The sequence below is a fragment of the Cherax quadricarinatus genome, unplaced genomic scaffold, assembly GCF_038502225.1.
Source record: "Cherax quadricarinatus isolate ZL_2023a unplaced genomic scaffold, ASM3850222v1 Contig341, whole genome shotgun sequence".
NCBI classification, from domain to species: domain Eukaryota; kingdom Metazoa; phylum Arthropoda; class Malacostraca; order Decapoda; family Parastacidae; genus Cherax; species Cherax quadricarinatus.
This window is the reverse complement of record NW_027195367.1, coordinates 11,824-29,835: the sequence shown is the minus strand read 5'-3', so window position 1 is coordinate 29,835 and position 18,012 is coordinate 11,824. Positions and strand designations below refer to the sequence as shown.

Here is an 18,012-nt window from a genome sequence, read left to right as displayed (position 1 = left end):
AGCCCTGCGCCCGCTCTCCGGCTACATCGGGGGCATCTGTGTGAAAAAGGATAATAACCTAATTTTTCAAAGGGTGAAAACAAAAAAGTCTCTCTTAGCAAATATATTTATTAGTTAACATTACATTGTTTTATTCCTCCTCTCCCTCAGAACAGCTAGCTTCTAAGAGCATGAAACTACGAGCAGTGGCGGAAGATCTACCTCTCTCGCGTCGATGCTTGACCCTGGGGAAAAAATCTCTTACGGTTTTTTCTCTTCCCCGCCAAAGATTGCAACTGTCTCTCATCTCTAGTTCCTCTTCTTCTGTACTCCCTTCTTCAGTACTGCTATTAGCTTCTTCGTCTTCCTCCACTTTGTCATCTGTTTTATCTTTAAATAATTTAAACTTTGTTTCTCTGGCATCTGGATGACCATAGGATACAGAGTGATAGGCATCTAAGTAAAAGCGCTTATCATCAAATGAGCTAAGACCTCGTTTCCTAGTGGTGATAGTGGTCATCTGACCTTTTAAATTTCTAATTTGACTATATTGGAAGGTATGTTTAGAACCGTCTTCCAGCACACTTCTAAAGTTATTATGAGTTAATAATTGTTGTTCAGACTGAGGAACTCCTTTTGCAGCGATAGTGTTGTTATTATCTGCTAGCAGGATGCTATACATTTTGGGTTTAATGCAGACTATTTCTGAAATAAGGCGGTCCCCCACCTCACTTTTAAGTAAGCCTAGAGATCCCTTCCTTGAGTCATTGTAGAGAGGATGATCTGTGGGGAAATTAGATGTGTCTATCCATTTCCTCAATGGTTCCTTACCGATTTCATCAGTAAGGTTTTTGATGCCCTCTAAACAGGCGATGACACTATCGGTATCTGAATAGATTAGTTTTATTTTGTCTTGGTATGTTTTCTTAAGAATCATATACCAAAAATGGTACAGCTTAAATTTGGCAAGTTCTAGTATCTGGTAACCTATGTAATTAGGGTAAGTGAGTTTTATGGCTGGCGTCCCCGTCGTAACCAATACTTTGTTTTCTGAAAGCTTTATGGCTTTCTTAAATAGTGGCTTACTCACCGCTCGCAAAAATGCTCCTGCTGATGTTATGAGCTTCGTTTTGTTGGCATATTTTGATGGATTAAACAATGTCTTGCCGAATACAGAATTGGTCAACAATTTAAATAATCGCTGACAGTCTTTACTAGTGCTACTATTACGTTGCCTCACGTTCGTTTCAACAAAGCCCGCCAGATATTTTCCTTGTGAGAATTCATATATGCTATGAATTTTCTCAATTTGTAGACCTATCTCCAAGAACAACTGCAATAAGGGCAATGATATTAGGTAGTTTCGTTTGGGGAGATGGTCCCCCACTAATTTAGTATTTTTACGGGGTAGTTTTTGATTACTGATAGCCAATAGCTGTTTGCTGTACTCAGATAGATCATCTAATGTTATCTGTTTGTGATAGAGACATAGTGGTAAGTCATCCGTGTAGCGAGCTAATTCTGGGGCTATTCCTAGAGTGTCTATAAGAAGCCAGTAACCTTTTATAGAGTCTTGAGGATTCTTCTGGAGAAGACCACCATTTGCGAGAAAACTCGCCATTTCTGCGGGTGAGAGTTTTCGAATGTTCGCGTAGGGCAGCGCCTCAGTCATGCAAGAACCATAAAGAGAATTAAAATCCCAGTATAGCAAAAATTTACTTACTAAGTTTTTCTCATCAAAATTGGGATTAATGAACTGGTTATTGGCCTGAGCAAACGTCCTAACAGCAGTAGTGAAGCCGCCTCTTATATTAGACTGTATGATGTTATAAAGCTCCTGATCAGTAATTAATTCTAATTCCACTCCACTGGTTTTTAAGAAGGCATCATAGGCAAAGCCGGGGAGAGAAACATAGTGAACAACATCTAGATTATAGATGTTGTATAATAATCTCCTATGCAAGGTGAATATGTCAGCCAGAAGTCCTACATCACAGCTGAGATATACTAGGAGATAGTCTCCTAGAGTTTGACAAGCTGTTTTCTCCCAAACCAGATGAGCATGATCGAATTCTTCTTGGCTAATATGCTTCTTAGACAGAGAACTGTAGAAAGCTCTTTTTTGGGGGTAAAGTCTTCTCTTCGAGCCTTTCTGGGGAGCTGCAATATTCATAAGGAAACACTTGTTTGCCGGTTAATAAGCATCCCCAACTTTCGGGGGGTAGATGACTTATCATCGCCTCTGTGAATTTCAAGGGTGATTTTGAAGCTATGTGCGCCTGAGCCAAACTAGCCAAACCAGCGGACAAGAAGGCTAGACTATCCAGGAAACGTAGTGCTCCTATTTCTACCTTTAGGAATTTATATCCCTGTTTCATTAAAACATTGATTGGGGCTTTAACACTTAGTTCTTTAATTATCAAAGCCATATCATATGATAGGTTATGAATAATAACAGGCAAATATTTACCTGAATTTTTCTGCCTTAAATTGCAATTATTGCAGAGTGCTCCTAAATAATTAGCCTTAGGCATTAGATGGTCATGATGCCTCACCTTTGGTTTGGTAAGAGTAAAGTCCTGATGACAGAAGTTGCACTTCTTCTGTATGGCAAAATGTATATGCTGCTCCCTGGTCATATGAAGTGGATAACAGGGAGTGTTCATCTTTATCCAATCCCATAAAGACGAAAGTCTATCATACATATGATCAATACACTGTACCCCCCGATGGACATATCTATCTATTATAGTGTTATTTCTGTCTATCACTATATAGCCATAAGCTATTGCTACGTGTCTAGCTGTTATTACCCCCTCTGGCTTACGATTATCGAGATAAGCTTCTAAATCCACAAAGGCAGTATGAGAGGGCAAGTAGCCCTTGTGAGTATTTTTGAATTTGCAAACGCTTCCAGCTGGGGGAAAAATCAACTTTTGTTGGTTGTCGCATGAATTGAAATGAGTTTTTAAGTTGCAAATGTCACTATATTCACTTAAACAATTCAAGCAAAAGTGCTTATTGCGTGAATGTTTTCTGGAGAAAATTCTCATATATTTCTGGAAGTGTTTGATTAAAGCTACATGAGTCTTTCCCAACAATAACAGGGGCACTACCAGTGAATATTTATTACTACCCCTACGACATAAAGTAGCATGATAGGTCCCTTCATGAGAAGTTAAGCAATAAATAAATATTGATATTTTGTTGTCAGACTCGAGTTTGTGGATGTCACTCCACTGGACAGGGAGAGTCACTCGCGAGTAATTGACAAATTTCTGAAGGCTATCACATCTAGATAAATATCGTCTGATTTTATACCAGCCCCAGCCAAGTCTACGACAGAAAAAGGCCGCCAGACATTGAATAAAACAGCTATTTTTTACTCCTCTCGGGTTAAATATCTGATTTTTCCCTCGTAAAGATGTGGGATATTCTATATAGTCTCCTAGGTATCCACGCACTCCATTCTTGCATATTACAATATGAAAACCCTTTATATAATCTAGTATGAAGCCTGATCCCTCGCCCGATGAAATTTCAGTTTCTAATCGCGTGCTAAGGTACTCCCTCCATGACCGTAAGAGCCGAGATATATCATCTCGTGTAACTAGTTGCGCGGGAAAAGTTATATAATGCTCACGACTGTCATCCTCTCCCAGTAGCGACTGTCTGCGCAAAATAAGGCTCAGTTCAGCATAAATCCTAAGAGCATTTTCATAAAGTGCTCGTCCTGATAGAACAGTGAAAAACTGTATAATATGCCGCATAAATGTTGTTGCGAAGGACTGAAGAAATAATATGGGGTCGTGTTTATGAGAGGCAGGAATTGAATATTTTATTCGACAGAAGTGACCTTGAAAACATTCCGCCTGCTGTATGATATGCGGTTCCTCTGAAATGGAATCGTCTCCCATTTCACTCTCTTCCTCATCTGAACAAAAATTTTTTTTACCTGAAGTGAACCTTCGATTAGCAGAGGAGGGGGAACCCAAGAAAGAGTAGTAATGATCCTTGGAAGAGGAGCTGTCACTTGTGGCGGGTGGTCTCCATCCACTGGGACCGGCAATCGGCTCAACTTGCTCTTGTGGGAGTGTTACGGTCGAAGATTCATCGGAGGACACACACTGATCTGCATAATATAATTAGCGAAAGTTATTTATTATTATTTTGTTTTAGTGTCATACTAAACTAATTATAACTCGAGCAATCTTTTAAAAAAATGTTACTGTTAAAGTATAAAACTGGGAGAAGCTAAGCAATCTATGGAATATATGCGGTTCTCAAAATGATTTTTATTCTTGTTAGTGAGATACTTTATAAACATATCTTAAAAATGTTTGACTGTTAATAAAAATAATTGATTAAGAAAAGAGCGCTGACCTCTTTCTTCCTGGCCCGCCCCCCGGATCATCTGCTTGGAGTATTGCCCCGCCCCAACTGTTGGAAAAAAATTATTATTAGCTCAAAGACTTATTTCATTATCTGAAAATAGCAGTTTTAAGAAAACATCAATTCAGAGCAATAACCTGGTAATCTCACCTGTCACGCATCTCCTGCGATGAGCTGTGACATTCGCTACACACACTGATAGCCCGCAGAAACTACAGGGGAATGTGTGATGAGCTGCATCCTGAGGGTATAATCGCCCGCATAGGTGGCATCTGCGAGCTGGGTGACGAGCCATAGCTGTAAATACACACACACACTCTCTTATTCCATAAATTATTTAAATTATAGATAATATTTTAATCTCCCATAGATAGAGAAGTTTTTACCTGCTCTAATCTAAGCTGGTAACTTTCTTGAGTGAGCGGGAAGAGCACCTTTCGCCCTAGACGAAAAGGTGAGCGTATTTATAGCACGCTTTTAGGATAGCGTGCTCATAAGATACTTAATTTTCCCCAAAGTAGAGGTACAGTTTTTCACATCAGTCTCTCTCTATTTTCACGAGAATCTTTTAAACAAAAATCCCCGCAAGTCTATATATTATAAATATAATCTAGAAAAGATTTCTTATTGTCAATAAAGTAAGAGGGATAAAATCTGGGAAGAACTCTTTTCCCGAACGAAAAAATAAGAATTTAGACCGGGCAAGTAGGGAGGATTACGTAAATTGCCATAGTCATGTGAATTTCCCATTTGTATAAAGCCGAGGCGAGGGAAAGATTAATTAATTTATAGATTCTGACCATTGCCAAAACTAAATATTCTTAAAAATAATAATAATAATATATTTTTCCCCAAAATAAAAATAAATAAATAGGCATCAGCTGGCAGAAAGTGGCGGAGCCTGCTTCTCTTTGTCTGTGACCTCCATTCGACCCACCGCCACCTGGCGTAGGGGCCCCGCCCGAGGTAGTGAAACTGCATAATATCCAGACGACCTTCACTGTCGGTCGGGCTTTTTTTCTATGGTCTTCTGGCGGGAGAAGGCCATGCCGCCATTGTTATCTTCATCTCTGGGATAAACTCCCCCCTCCCTCCCCTCTGCTTTGAACTAAAAAGAAATGTTTATATATAAGATGATTCTTCCACAAAAAGGCTCATTTGAGATGGGAAGATGGACAAGGTCTGTACCTTTACAGAGGAAGAGTTGAATATTTTCAGAGAGCCTGCAAGAATACTTGTTGCTGGTTTTAGCGGGGCAGGCAAGAGCAGTCTAGTGGAGCGTTTATGTAAAAAATATGCCGGTTCTTTCGCGAGAATAATCATTTCCAGTCTGGATGATAAAACTCACCCTTTGAAACAAATCACCTCTCTTAGTGAGAAAATCATTTTAGTGAAAGGTCTCATTAACCCGGCGGATTACCAAAATCCCCTTGAGACAGACAATAGCTCTCTGTATATAATTGATGACCTTTTTAATGAAGCAGTTAAGAGTGATGTTATAGCTAATATTTTTACTAGAGGAAGACACGAGCAAATATCCGTAATTCTCATATCTCAAAATTTATTTCCACAAGGAAAATACGCTCGCACGATCACACTTAATTGTAGCCAATATATTTTATTAAGACAACGAGATCTGTCTCAGTTGGAATGTCTCGGGCGACAAATTTATGGAAAAAATCTAGCCCCGAAATTTGTTGAGATATATCGTCACGTCACTGCGGATAAATACGGCTATCTTCTGGTTGATTTAACCGCTCCAGAGGAAATTCAATTACGAAGCTTCATTACCGGAGAGGGCAACTGTGAAACTGTATACCGCTGGTAAAAACAAAAATGGCCTTAAATTCACATAAAAAGAAAATTCTAGAAAAAGTATATAGAGACGTCAATAGCCCCGGGGGCTTTACTGGGAATGTTAACAAACTTTTTAGAGCAGCTAGGGAGAAAAACGCCTCTATTACTTATAAAGACGTAGTAGATTATCTCTCTTCTCAGAGGGCCTATACTTTGCATAAATTGCAGCCTCTGCGATTTCCCAGACGGAAAATCATAGCCGCTGCCCCTCGCATTATACTCACCTGCGACTTGGCGGACATGACTTTATTACATTCCCACAATGGCGGCATTAAATATATTTTGTTATGCATAGATGTCTTTTCAAGGTTAATGAAGGCGGTAGGACTAGTCAGAAAAAACTCAAAAAGCGTCTTGTCAGCCTTACGAAATATTATAGAAAGCCCCACCTTCCGTGGAATTTCGAGATTACACACGGACAGAGGGACCGAGTTTTATAACCGTCCTCTTCTGAATTACCTAAAAAAAAAAAATATTAAATTATACAGTACCTTCTCGGACACTAAGGCTGCAATAGCGGAACGAGCTATTCGCACGCTTAAGCATAGAATCTACCGCTATATGACTTTAACAAATTCTTTAAAATATATAGAGGTATTACCAGCCATAGTAGAAACTTACAACTCAACTCCTCACTCCTCTCTCAAGAAAGGTCAAACTCCGCAACAAGTGCATTCTCTGAGTCTTCCTCGAGACATTCGTCGGCAGTTTGGGCTAATGTATTTAAATGCCCGTCCTCATCAGCCTCGTACTAGTCCACGACTGACTCCTGGAGCGCATGTGCGGATAACTAGCCACCGGGGGATATTTCACAAGAGTTATTGGCCTCAAAACACCGAAGAAATTTTTAAAATCCAATCGGTTGATAATTCGCAAGTAATCCCCACATATTCTCTTATCGACCTGAGCGGGGAAAAAATACTCGGGCAATTTTACGCTCAGGAATTAATAGAAACATCTCTACCTGAATTTTTTCCCATTAAAATATTGAGACGGAGAAGAAAAACTGACGGCAGTAGAGAATATCTGGTAAGCTGGGTGGGTTATCCCCGAAGTGCAGATAGCTGGGTGCATGAGAAGGACATGCAAAATGTCAGACAGGGGTAAGCCCCTGGCAGTGCAACACAGAGAGTTATTAATTTTATTAAACAAACTTCCAGCTAAAGCTCGCAATCGTATTATTAAGGAATTAAAAAAAAAGAAATTAATTGCATATCTGAGATATTTACTAATTTTCTTAAGAAAAATCTAACAGTAGAACCGACCATTTTGATTTTGAGCAAATTAAAGAAGTTTAGAGGAGACATTCTCACCTTACCTCTGGTTGCCCGTAAACGAACTCCACTTCATAAAAAAAAAAATATTCTTCTTTCGAAGCGTGGAGGAGCCATCTTAACTACACTCTTACCTCTGGTCAGCATGGAGGAGCCATCTTAACTACACTCTTACCTCTGGTCATCTCGCTGGAGGAGCCATCTTAACTACACTCTTACCTCTGAGCGTTAGTAGTTTTATAAAGGTCAGCGTGGAGGAGCCATCTTAACTAAAAAATCTTAACTACACTCTTACCTCTGGTCAGCGTGGAGGAGCCATCTTAACTACACTCTTACCTCTGGTCAGCGTGGAGGAGCCATCTTAACTACACTCTTACCTCTGGTCAATCAGCGTGGAGGAGCGATCTTAACTACACTCTTACCTCTGGTCAGCGTGGAGGAATCTTAACTACACTCTTACCTCTGGTGGTAAAGGAAGGAGCCATTTTGTCTCATACAGTCTTACCTCTGGTCAGCGTGGAGGAGCCATCTTAACTACACTCTTACCTCTGGTCCCTCGGCTAACCTACACTCTTACCTCTGCAGCGTGGAAAAACTATATTTTGGAGGAGCCATCTTAAAAATGGAACAAATATCTTACCCACTCCTAAGCGCGAATCTCCTTTTCCCCGCCTTCGCAGAAGCACTGCAACCACCACTATGGCGCGTAGGAAGGAATCTTCCAGCCTCTCGAGAGTGAAAGTGAAACCAGCCCAAAGCAAGGATGAGAAGGTCAGCTCCTGCCCCAGCGTAGCAACTCGCCCTCATAAGGGTAATTGCCGCTTCGGGCTACCACCTCCCACGAGCGGGCACCCACCCGAGCTCTTTGTTGAGACCGGTGAGTCCCCCATAAAAAAAAAAAAACAAATAAGCTCGCTCGCTGTAATGGCGCCCGCAGCGGTGGCGGCAGTGGCAGCAGTGGCGGCGGCGGCTGCAGTGGCGGGCGCGCCCGCGGTAGTTGCCGCGAGGAGTCTAAGAGTAAAAAAAAAAATCCGAAACAGAAAATAATAATAGCCAATAATAATAAACTCCCGCCGGAAATACTTTTATCTTTAATATCAAGAAAAAACAACAGTCTTTCTCTCTCGCCTGAGGACTCTTCCCCAAATTTAAATGAAATAATTGATCTGTATTTCACGAGAGAAGAATTGCCATACGCGAAATCTATGCTGGATCTATTCAAAAATAATTCTTTTATTCGGTGGGATAAGAGAGGTATTTTATTCCCTCCATACCATAATTTAAACATCTTACAAATCATTAAATCTTTGACAAGCAGTCGAGCGTACATCGATAAAAAACTTTTGCCCGTTGTAGGGGAATTAGTGAGCCTTATTAGATTAGAGCCAAGATTTATAAAAAATCACAAGGCGAGAAAACAATTATTAGGCGGTTTTTATGTTAAAAAGACCGCGGAAAAAAAGCCGCTCTGGCTAGCCTATTGAAATTTAAGCTTTCATAAAGTCGAGAGAAGAGCTTTGCCCGCTTTAGTAAATACCGGGACAGGATAGAGACAAGAAGTTCCTTCTCGAAGTGCTATTCATAAAAAAAAAAAAATGGACCAGCCATCAGTTGATTATCCCGAGAGAATTAATCTCCCGTTGAATGAAGAAGGAGAAAAGGACCCCAGTTTGTCGATATTATTACATCAATTAACGTCAAGACGAAAGATTTATCAGCAAGTGTGTTACAAAGCTCGTGTGATACAAAGTTTATGGCAAACCTACGAATCCTTCAAAGTCAATTGCCCCATGACCAGATTTACTAAGACTTTTGATGAAATTGAAAAATTATATGACAATTTTAATCAGAAAGAACTGACGGCTGAAATCAGACGCTTAGAATATGCTACGCATGATTTCCGGGATATGATAGAAGCTTTTGAAGGGGCCCAAAGCTTGTATAAGCACCTTAGACGAATGTCAACCTAGAGAGGTCCCCCAAACCCCTACCAAACCCACCCGCAGGAGTGGGAGGCTACAGCAGCGCGGTATTTAAACCCCGCCGCCGACGTGCCGATAAACATTATCCGTCTCACTCCCTCAGCGAGGACTCTAAGGAACCCAACTGTTGACGAGAATGGAATATAAATTTCCAGTAATTGTCGGGGGAATAACGGGCGAAGAATTCCTGGAATATGGGGATTGTATCGTGTATCCCCACAACGCTACTTCTGCTCGCCCCTACGAGCCGGCTCTTTCACTCTGGGAAAAATATCCTTTTTCCAAAATTGAGCGAAAATCGCTAATCCTGGTGAACCGTGCCATAGCTGCAGATCGGGGCACACCCGGGGAAATTGTCCTAAAATCACCCCCACCATGCACCAACACCCTTGATGACAGGCCAGAGGATTTTTTAAGACCCCACCTTGCAGCACTAATATGTCAGTTCTCAGCGGGTCCTTGTCTTGAAAAGAATGAAATTGCGCAACAGCAATTAGAGCGTAGTCTCGACACGCATTATGTACGCGGTTTGAGCAAGGACACGCAACAGAATCGACGAATTTGGTTTAAATTATGTCTGGTGTCCCTGGGATGGGCGGTGATAGCCAATGGCAACATCAAACGGGTAATTTTACCCCAGTACATTGGCATGAGCAGAAAACAGGCCGATGAATGGCACACTGAATATCTCCCTCTCATTAACATATTTCAAGACATATTACTGAAACGGGAAATTCAGACATGCTTGCTCGTACCGTCAGTGAGCCCATACTTGGCAGTACCTAAAATCATCCTAGATGAGGTGGAAATTGAACGCGGCGCCTCCCCCGAAGCTCTAGAACGGGAAATACTACAGCTGTCTGTGGAGAAGCAAGGCACTGGCAGCATCAGCGGTGGCGGCAACAGCAGCAGCAGCGGCAGCAGCGGTGTCAACGGTGCTGACGTCGGACCAGCCGGTGGGATTGGAACTAAACGAGACAGTGGCATGCGTGAAATGGACATGCCTGATGGAGTCGAGGTCACTTCACGCGGAAAACGCAAACGACAGCACGATGTGGATATTTTATTCCTAAATGCTGTAACTAATAAAAAAATAAAAATGTAAAAGTCTTCAAACTAAAGTTTTTTTAAGCCTTTAAAAAATATATATAATGGTCTATATTTTGTATTTGCCTCATACTGTCTCTGTCCCTCAACATGGACAGAGGGGGTCCGGGGAAATATATCTATTTGAGCAGTTTAGAAAATATTGACATTTTCGAGAATACAGCTTCGGCCTTTCAAAATATAATTACTGCAACGCCTTTAAATCCATCCTTGAACTACGAAATAGCCTTGCTTAATGTTTTGTATCCCAAAAAATTCAATGTTCTAACAAGAGACGATGCCGAATGCGGTATTGACATTATACAAAATCACATTACTGAAACAGGAATAAGTGCAGAAGAAATAGTCCATCACTTTCTACCAAAAAATGATGTGTTATCGACAGATGCCAGCCATATTATTGAAGAAATTAATCGACAGCTAACAGCAGATTTAAAAAAAGCCTTTAGAGATAATTATTCGGCACATTTCCCGAAAGGGAAAATACTCAATTATGATGTCGGAATTGGGAGGGTTTTAGTTTCGACGAGATCGCGAACCTTTACGGGAAAAAACAATGCTGCCACTTCATTTAAAGCTCAATTTAAACCGAGAATAGCTCGGGTGCTTGGGCTTAGCAGCGCTGAAAAATATTATTTATTTCGTAGTGACGCGCCCGAGGGGACCTCCTTCCCCAAGCAGATTGCCCCATTCAAGCCTGATCCCACTGCCGGAGTTGATTATGTTTTAATATATAGTGATATTGTGGAACCGCAAATATACGGTAGTCAGTTAGTCAATATTCTGGATGCTTTCGCCTTTCAGGAGAGTTATTCAAAAGGTGCTCATCCTATGATGTACAAACCTCTATGCGTAACTAAATTAGATAAAATAGCTATCAAAATGACAGATCAGTTTGGTCGTAATCTGTCTTTTGAAAGCGGTCATTCCACTACCGTAGTGTTACATGTAAGACCGATAAATAAATAGAACCAACTCAGCGTAAAAATGGTTATTGTTTCTCTAACCGCCAAACATGCGTGTACCCTTTCAAGTGCCCTCTGAGCAGGAATTTCGGAGTTTATTCTCCCTAAAACTCTCCCATGTGGCAGGTGGTCTGGGAGATATACAAACTTTTCACGCGCCATACAGAGTCCGAGGTGGGGGATTTTTTTCGGCTTTAGCGGGCCTAGCTAAAAGAGCTTTACCTTTTCTTTTCAGAGTGGCTGCGCCAAGTGCAGTAGAATTTGGAACTAAAATGCTCGATGATTATCAGTCTGGAAAAACAGACATGAAAGCTGCTCTTAAATCTCACGGGATAGATGCTTTAAAAGGTGTTGCAAAGAAGGTTATTACGGGCGGCAGAGTGAGCAGGGTGACTAAGCGACGGGTAAATAATAAATGCAAGATAAATAAACGCCGACGAAGTCGAGTTGCTTATAAAACGGATGTATTCTCTCTCGTATAAACAGTTGCTTATTAGCCATGGCGGGTGTCGGGGCTGAAAACAGTGGACTCAAAGTCCCGTTAAATGATTATTCTTCCAGCGTCATTAATCAATTCCCGCGACCGCATAGACTGAGACAAGTTGAGAGTTCCATAGCTCGCACACAGAGTTTTGATACTCTACCAGTAAACCTTCCTCTCTCTCAAAAACTAAAAGATAATTTTCTAGAATTTAGAATTCCTGGAGTTCCCGGAGCATTTCTAGATTTAGGCAAAATAGTTATAGAATTTAGAGTGACTCTAACAGAGGCCGATGGGCAAAGTCCACTAGGGGAAACAAGCAACATTGCACTCATCAATGGATTTTCCAACACGTTATTTAAAAGTGCCCAGTGTTTCCTGGGCGAGCAAATAACGGAATCAAATTCTAGTTTTAATTACTGGTCATTCATTAAACTCTGCAGCTCAGTAAAACGAAGCCAGTTGCCGAGTATCGCCCGACTGGGGTATCTCTTGCCCGACTTTAAAGGAGGAGAAGGTATAACTAAATTGTTCGATACAGCCTATTTCGCCCGCACATCGGCAAAAGAACCACAGATACTGACAAAGAATGATAAAGAACAGGGCATAACTCTGTGTTTTCCCTTGGCTCTGGACATATCCACTCTGGACCAATATCTGCTTGACAATATCGATTTAAAAATTAGGCTGGAATTATCCCCTCAAGCGTGGACTCTGAAAACAGACGATGAAGCCAGCACATACCAGCTCCATATTAATTACGCTAAATTATGGCTTAATAGAGTATACCCATATACATCAGCTTATATGGCCTTGAACAAGTCTCTAGCCTTAGACGCAAAGCCGATAATATATACTTTTAATCGCACTCTAAGTAAAAATTATGTGCTAGGTCACAATCAAACGAGCCTCCTAATAGATCAGCCATGGGGTCATGTAATTCCCGCCAAAATTTTCATGGTAATTTTGCCCATGACAGCCTATGCAGGAAAACATAAGGAGAATGGACTATATTTTGAGCATGGGGATCTAGCCAGTTTATCTGTATGTATTAATAATAATACAGTTTATCGCATAAGCAGTGATTTCCCCCATCATTATAGTAAATTATATTATGAGGCAATTAACTCTCTGGGCATTGAGGAAGAAAATTTAATTCTCTATGAATCATTCGCCTCCGGGCGAACCATCAATATTTTCAATTTAACAGACAGCCAAGTGGAAGACGCTCTCCCGATTGAAAAATCTGGTAACTTGAGAATTGAATTACAGTTCTCTAAGCCTGCCCCTCATAATAAGGTAGTTTTATTATTTGCTCAGACCACTGGTGTTTTATCCATCGACCAGAATAGATCTGTTCATTGTGATGTGCGAGCATAAATAAAAAATGAATTGCGCAGAAATAAATAATAGTTTAATTCCCGCCCTAGGAAATAAAGTCACATATATTGGCTGTTTCACTATAGACGCTCTACAGCAAATAAGATTAGATGACTATCCCTCAGACAGGCCCATAGTGCTTGTAAGTAATATTCGTCCTTCGTACAGTTCAAAAGTAATGGGTCATTTTTTTTCTCTTCTCTTGGACAAGAAAAATAGTCTATCCTTCTTCTTTGACAGTTACGGGAAAAAACCAGAGAATTATGGCATAAATTTAAAAAAAAATTTTAAACTAAATAAAATTAAATATTTATATCGTTTATCTGGCAGAACACAAAGTGATTTTTCACTCACTTGCGGTCTATATGTTATGATGTTTATTCATAAAGCAAGCCTTGTGGGATTAGAAAGAGCTTTATATTTTTTTAAAAAAAATTTCTCGGAAAAATCGCTTTTTATCAATGACAGATTAGTGATAGCATATGCTAGAGAGAATTTTAAAATGTTACCTCCTTGTGAAAAAACATTTTGCCTAAGTCAAGGTTATCTTTGTGCTTCCCTCTGTGAGGAAGGTCACCTCTGACGAGAGTATCCCCCAAATACCCCTCCTGGCTGGTAAGGCCCTCTCTGAGCTGTATATAAGAGCCCGCTGAAGCTGTCTTCCCCGCAAAAGATAGAGGCTGACCTCTCCATAGCCTTTTACTCTCATCATGGCGAAGGAAGCAGGCATTCTCGATTCTGGTAAGCGAGACATTTTATTTTGCTAAAAACTTCTCTTTGAATATTAACGAAACAAACGAGCGCAAGAGACTTATAATAATTTTTAAAGTTGAGTCTCTTTTTTCAACAGTTTTCACTGCACCAGTCAGAATTTGTAAAGTTTTTGATTTTTATCGGCTGGTAGATTGGATACTTCTCTTTGAATATTAACGAAACAAACGAGCGCAAGAGACTTATAATAATTTTAAAGTTGAGTCTCCTTTTTTTTTTCTTCAACAGTTTTCACTGGGCCAGTCAGAATTTGTAAAGTTTTGATTTTATCGGCTGGTAGATTGGAAGGGAAGGAACACGCCGGCTTCAAACTCCTAAAGCGGTGTCATTGTGATGATAGCAGGAAACGCAAACATAGACTTCCTCAGGAAAGGGTATGTCTTTCTATGTTCCCTCCTTTGGTAGATTGGAGATGAGTCCCACTCCTTTATTTGAAAGTGATAAATATGTTCTCTTTATGACTTACAGCCTGTGGAAGATGGGATCAGTTCATCTGATATAGAGGAGCCTATGAAGAAAGAACCAGATCTCGACAACGATGAAACGCAGAGCCTTCCCTCATGTCAGTCTGATGACCTCGTTGTGGACCTCTCTACGCTCACTGCTCAATCTGATGACTCTGTTGAGGTCACTGCCGCAGCAGGTGCTGAACAAACTGGCGACCTTGAAGCGCACCCTGACGGTCAGTCGGAGAAGGAAGGGAAAACCTCCGACGTGAGAGTAAATGCTGGAGACGCAGTAAAGCCAGCAGAAGGGGTAAAGACCGCAGTAAAGGCAGATAATGATGTACCTGAAAAGGAAATCATTTTCGAGCGGGAGGTTATCAATCTTACAGAAAGTGAACAGGAGGAGCGCAGTCATTCAGTCTAACCAGTAAAACTCGCACAGTTTCGCCCCTTTGCTCGCGCTAAAAAACTTTGCACAGCTTTTTTGCCCTTTTGTATGTGAATTAATAAAAATATTGACAAACTCTGATTTTTATTTACATATAACTATATATTACTATCTTCTCTAGTCTAAACATATATATATATATATAAACAATATCGCACCACTTAAGCCTCTCCCCATCTGAGAGTGGGTAAGAGGAAAATGTATATGTCAAAGTTCCTATAAGAGCTCTATCAGCACAAAGGTCTTCCCTAGATGGCCTTTCTCACTGCTTTAAGCCTCCCCCACCTGGAAAGATCTAGCAGCTGGCAAGAATAAACACTACCGTAGTACCCGGAAGAACCTTTTTTTTTTTTTGCTGAGGTACGGACGGGCGAGCAACACTCCCTCGGGGGACCAGCTACCCATCCATTACCGCGTTCTTTAAACCCAGCAGTGTTGTTGTGAAGTAGCAACAGTCGCGTCAGTGAGTCGGGCCCCGGGAAGGGGGGGGGGTACTCCCTCGGAGATGGCAAGCTTGTACCCAGTCACCTGAATCCTTTGTACTGCCTCTCCCATCTATCAGAGTGATTGAGTTTGGGGAGTCAGAAGTGATCATTACCTACCTTCTTATACTTAGTAATTACACAGAAATAAGTCTCTCTATCCCCTTGGGGGATGTTTAAACATATTAAACTTGTACCCCTGACAGCACCTGAGCTTATGAAGACCACCCATTATCACATTCTTTTTCCACACTCTTTATCCTGGGAATCTGCCCACCTGCACACCTGAATCCTTTTTTGTACTGCCTCTCCCATCTATCAGAGTGATTGAGTTTGGGGAGTCAGAAGTGATCATTACCTACCTTCTTATACTTAGTAATTACACAGAAATAAATCTCTCTATCCCCTTGGGGGATGATTAAACATATTAAAATTGTACCCCTGACAGCACCTGAGCTTATGCGGACCACCCATTATCACATTCTTTTCCACACTCATTATCCTGGAATCTGCCACCTGCACACCTGATTCCTTTGTTCTACTTTATGTACCTACTTATTAATGCATAGGAATAAGACTCTCTATCCCCTTGGGGCATGATTAAACATATTAAACAATTACCCTGTCATGCAGACCCTATCATTATCTCATTTTCCATGGTCATTATCCGGCAGTGTTCCTAGATCGACCAATATATACTACTAAATATCTTGAAGATTTTTTAATTAAATAGTTCGAGGATCAGGCAGGAGTACAAAGAGACCTGGACAGGTTACAAGCCTGGTCCAGCAGCTGGCTCCTTGAATTTAACCCTGCCAAATGCAAAGTCATGAAGATCGGGGAAGGGCAAAGAAGACCGCTGACAGAGTATAGTCTAGGTGGACTGCAAACCTCGCTGCAAGGAAAAAGATCTTGGGGCGAATATAATACCGAGCACATCTGAGGCGCACATCAATCAAATAACTGCTGCAGCATACGGGCGTCTGGCAAACCTAAGAATAGTGTTCCGATACCTCAGTAAGGAATCGTTCAAGACTCTGTACACCATATACGTTAGGCCAATATTGGAGTATGCAGCACCAGTTTAGAATCCACACCTGGTCAAGCACCTCAAGAAATTATAGAAAGTGCAAAGGCTTGCAACGAGACTAGTCTTGGAGCTAAGGGGATTGTCCTACAAAGAAAGGTTGAGGGTAATAGGCTTGACGACACTGGAGGACAGGAGGGTCACAAGAGACATGATAACGACATATAAAATGGGACACAGAAACAAGGGGTCATAATTGGAAGTTGAAGACTCCTATGAATCAAAGGGACGTCAGTCATAGAGTTGCCAAGAAATAGAATAGCCTAGAAAGTGACGCAGTGGAGTCAGTAACCATACATAGTTTTAAGAAGAAGTTTGATGAAGCTCATGGAGCAGGGGGAGAGAGAGGACCCAGTAGCAATAAGTAAAGAGGGGGGACAGGAGCTATGACTCGAGACCTGCAACCACAAATAGGTGAGTACACACACAAACACACACACACACACACACACACACACACACACACACACAAATGGGTTGCCAGAGAGCAACAAGAAAAATCAAGGGACAGGAGGAGGAAACTGCAAAGGAAGATTGGGCAGCAGAGCTCATAAAAAGAGATCATGAAGGGGAAAAGAAACTAGAAGAACTTAGCATGAGAATGGAAGAGAGGGTAGATATGAACGCAGGAAGTGGGAGGTGCATGTCAAAGCAGCAGAGGCTAGGATACAGAGTTTAGAAGAGGAACTGAAAAATCTGAAACAGCCTAAAGAACTAAAGAACATTTTGGGACTGCTACCTCAGCCACAAATAAGGGGACTGTAGGGAAAGAAGGGGCACAACTGCATGGAGAAGCTCTATCAGAGGAGACTGTAGTAAATGAAAGAGCTAAGCTTTATGTGGAGGCCCTAACAGACAACAACAGAGCCCAAGGAAAGCCGAGAAGGGAAAATGACAGGCCACTGAGCCCAAGTACATTAGCCAGTGAAACAGAAGAAAGGAAAGCTGCAGTGCAGGAAACCAAATTAAATGAGGGGATACACAGGGATACGCAGTGGGAGAATGAAAGGGTGAGGTCAGTCTTTGTGTATGGGCTCCAGGAAGTTGAAGGGGAAACATATGAAGCAAGAAAACAAGGGAAAAAACAACAATTGAAAGCATCATGAAAGCAATAGGAGAAGATGACATGACCCAGCTGGAAAATTTTCGGAGAATAGGGGGGTTTGTAAAAAAAAGAACCCGGCCAGCGAAAGTGACCTTCAAGGCAGAAGCGACTCAGACCAGGATCCTGCAGGAGAAAGCACGATTAAGGGACATGCCGGCATACAGGAAGGTGTATCTCGACCGCGACAGAACACAAGAAGAAAGGCAGAAACTGAGAGAGATGGTAAAAAGGCGAAAGGAGGAAAGAGAGGGGATGG

At 41.3% G+C, this 18,012-nt stretch overlaps 1 protein-coding gene across 1 annotated transcript; it reads left to right on the top strand.

The window, feature by feature from the left end:
* Window positions 1-13,730: 13,730 nt before the first annotated feature.
* Window positions 13,731-15,172, top strand: LOC128700924 (uncharacterized). The gene is made up of 3 exons (XM_070080357.1): window positions 13,731-14,158; window positions 14,417-14,562; window positions 14,657-15,172. Exons 1-3 carry the CDS (start codon window positions 14,128-14,130, stop codon window positions 15,056-15,058), a joined length of 579 nt encoding a protein of 192 aa, XP_069936458.1. The 5' UTR covers window positions 13,731-14,127; the 3' UTR covers window positions 15,059-15,172.
* Window positions 15,173-18,012: the final 2,840 nt, after the last annotated feature.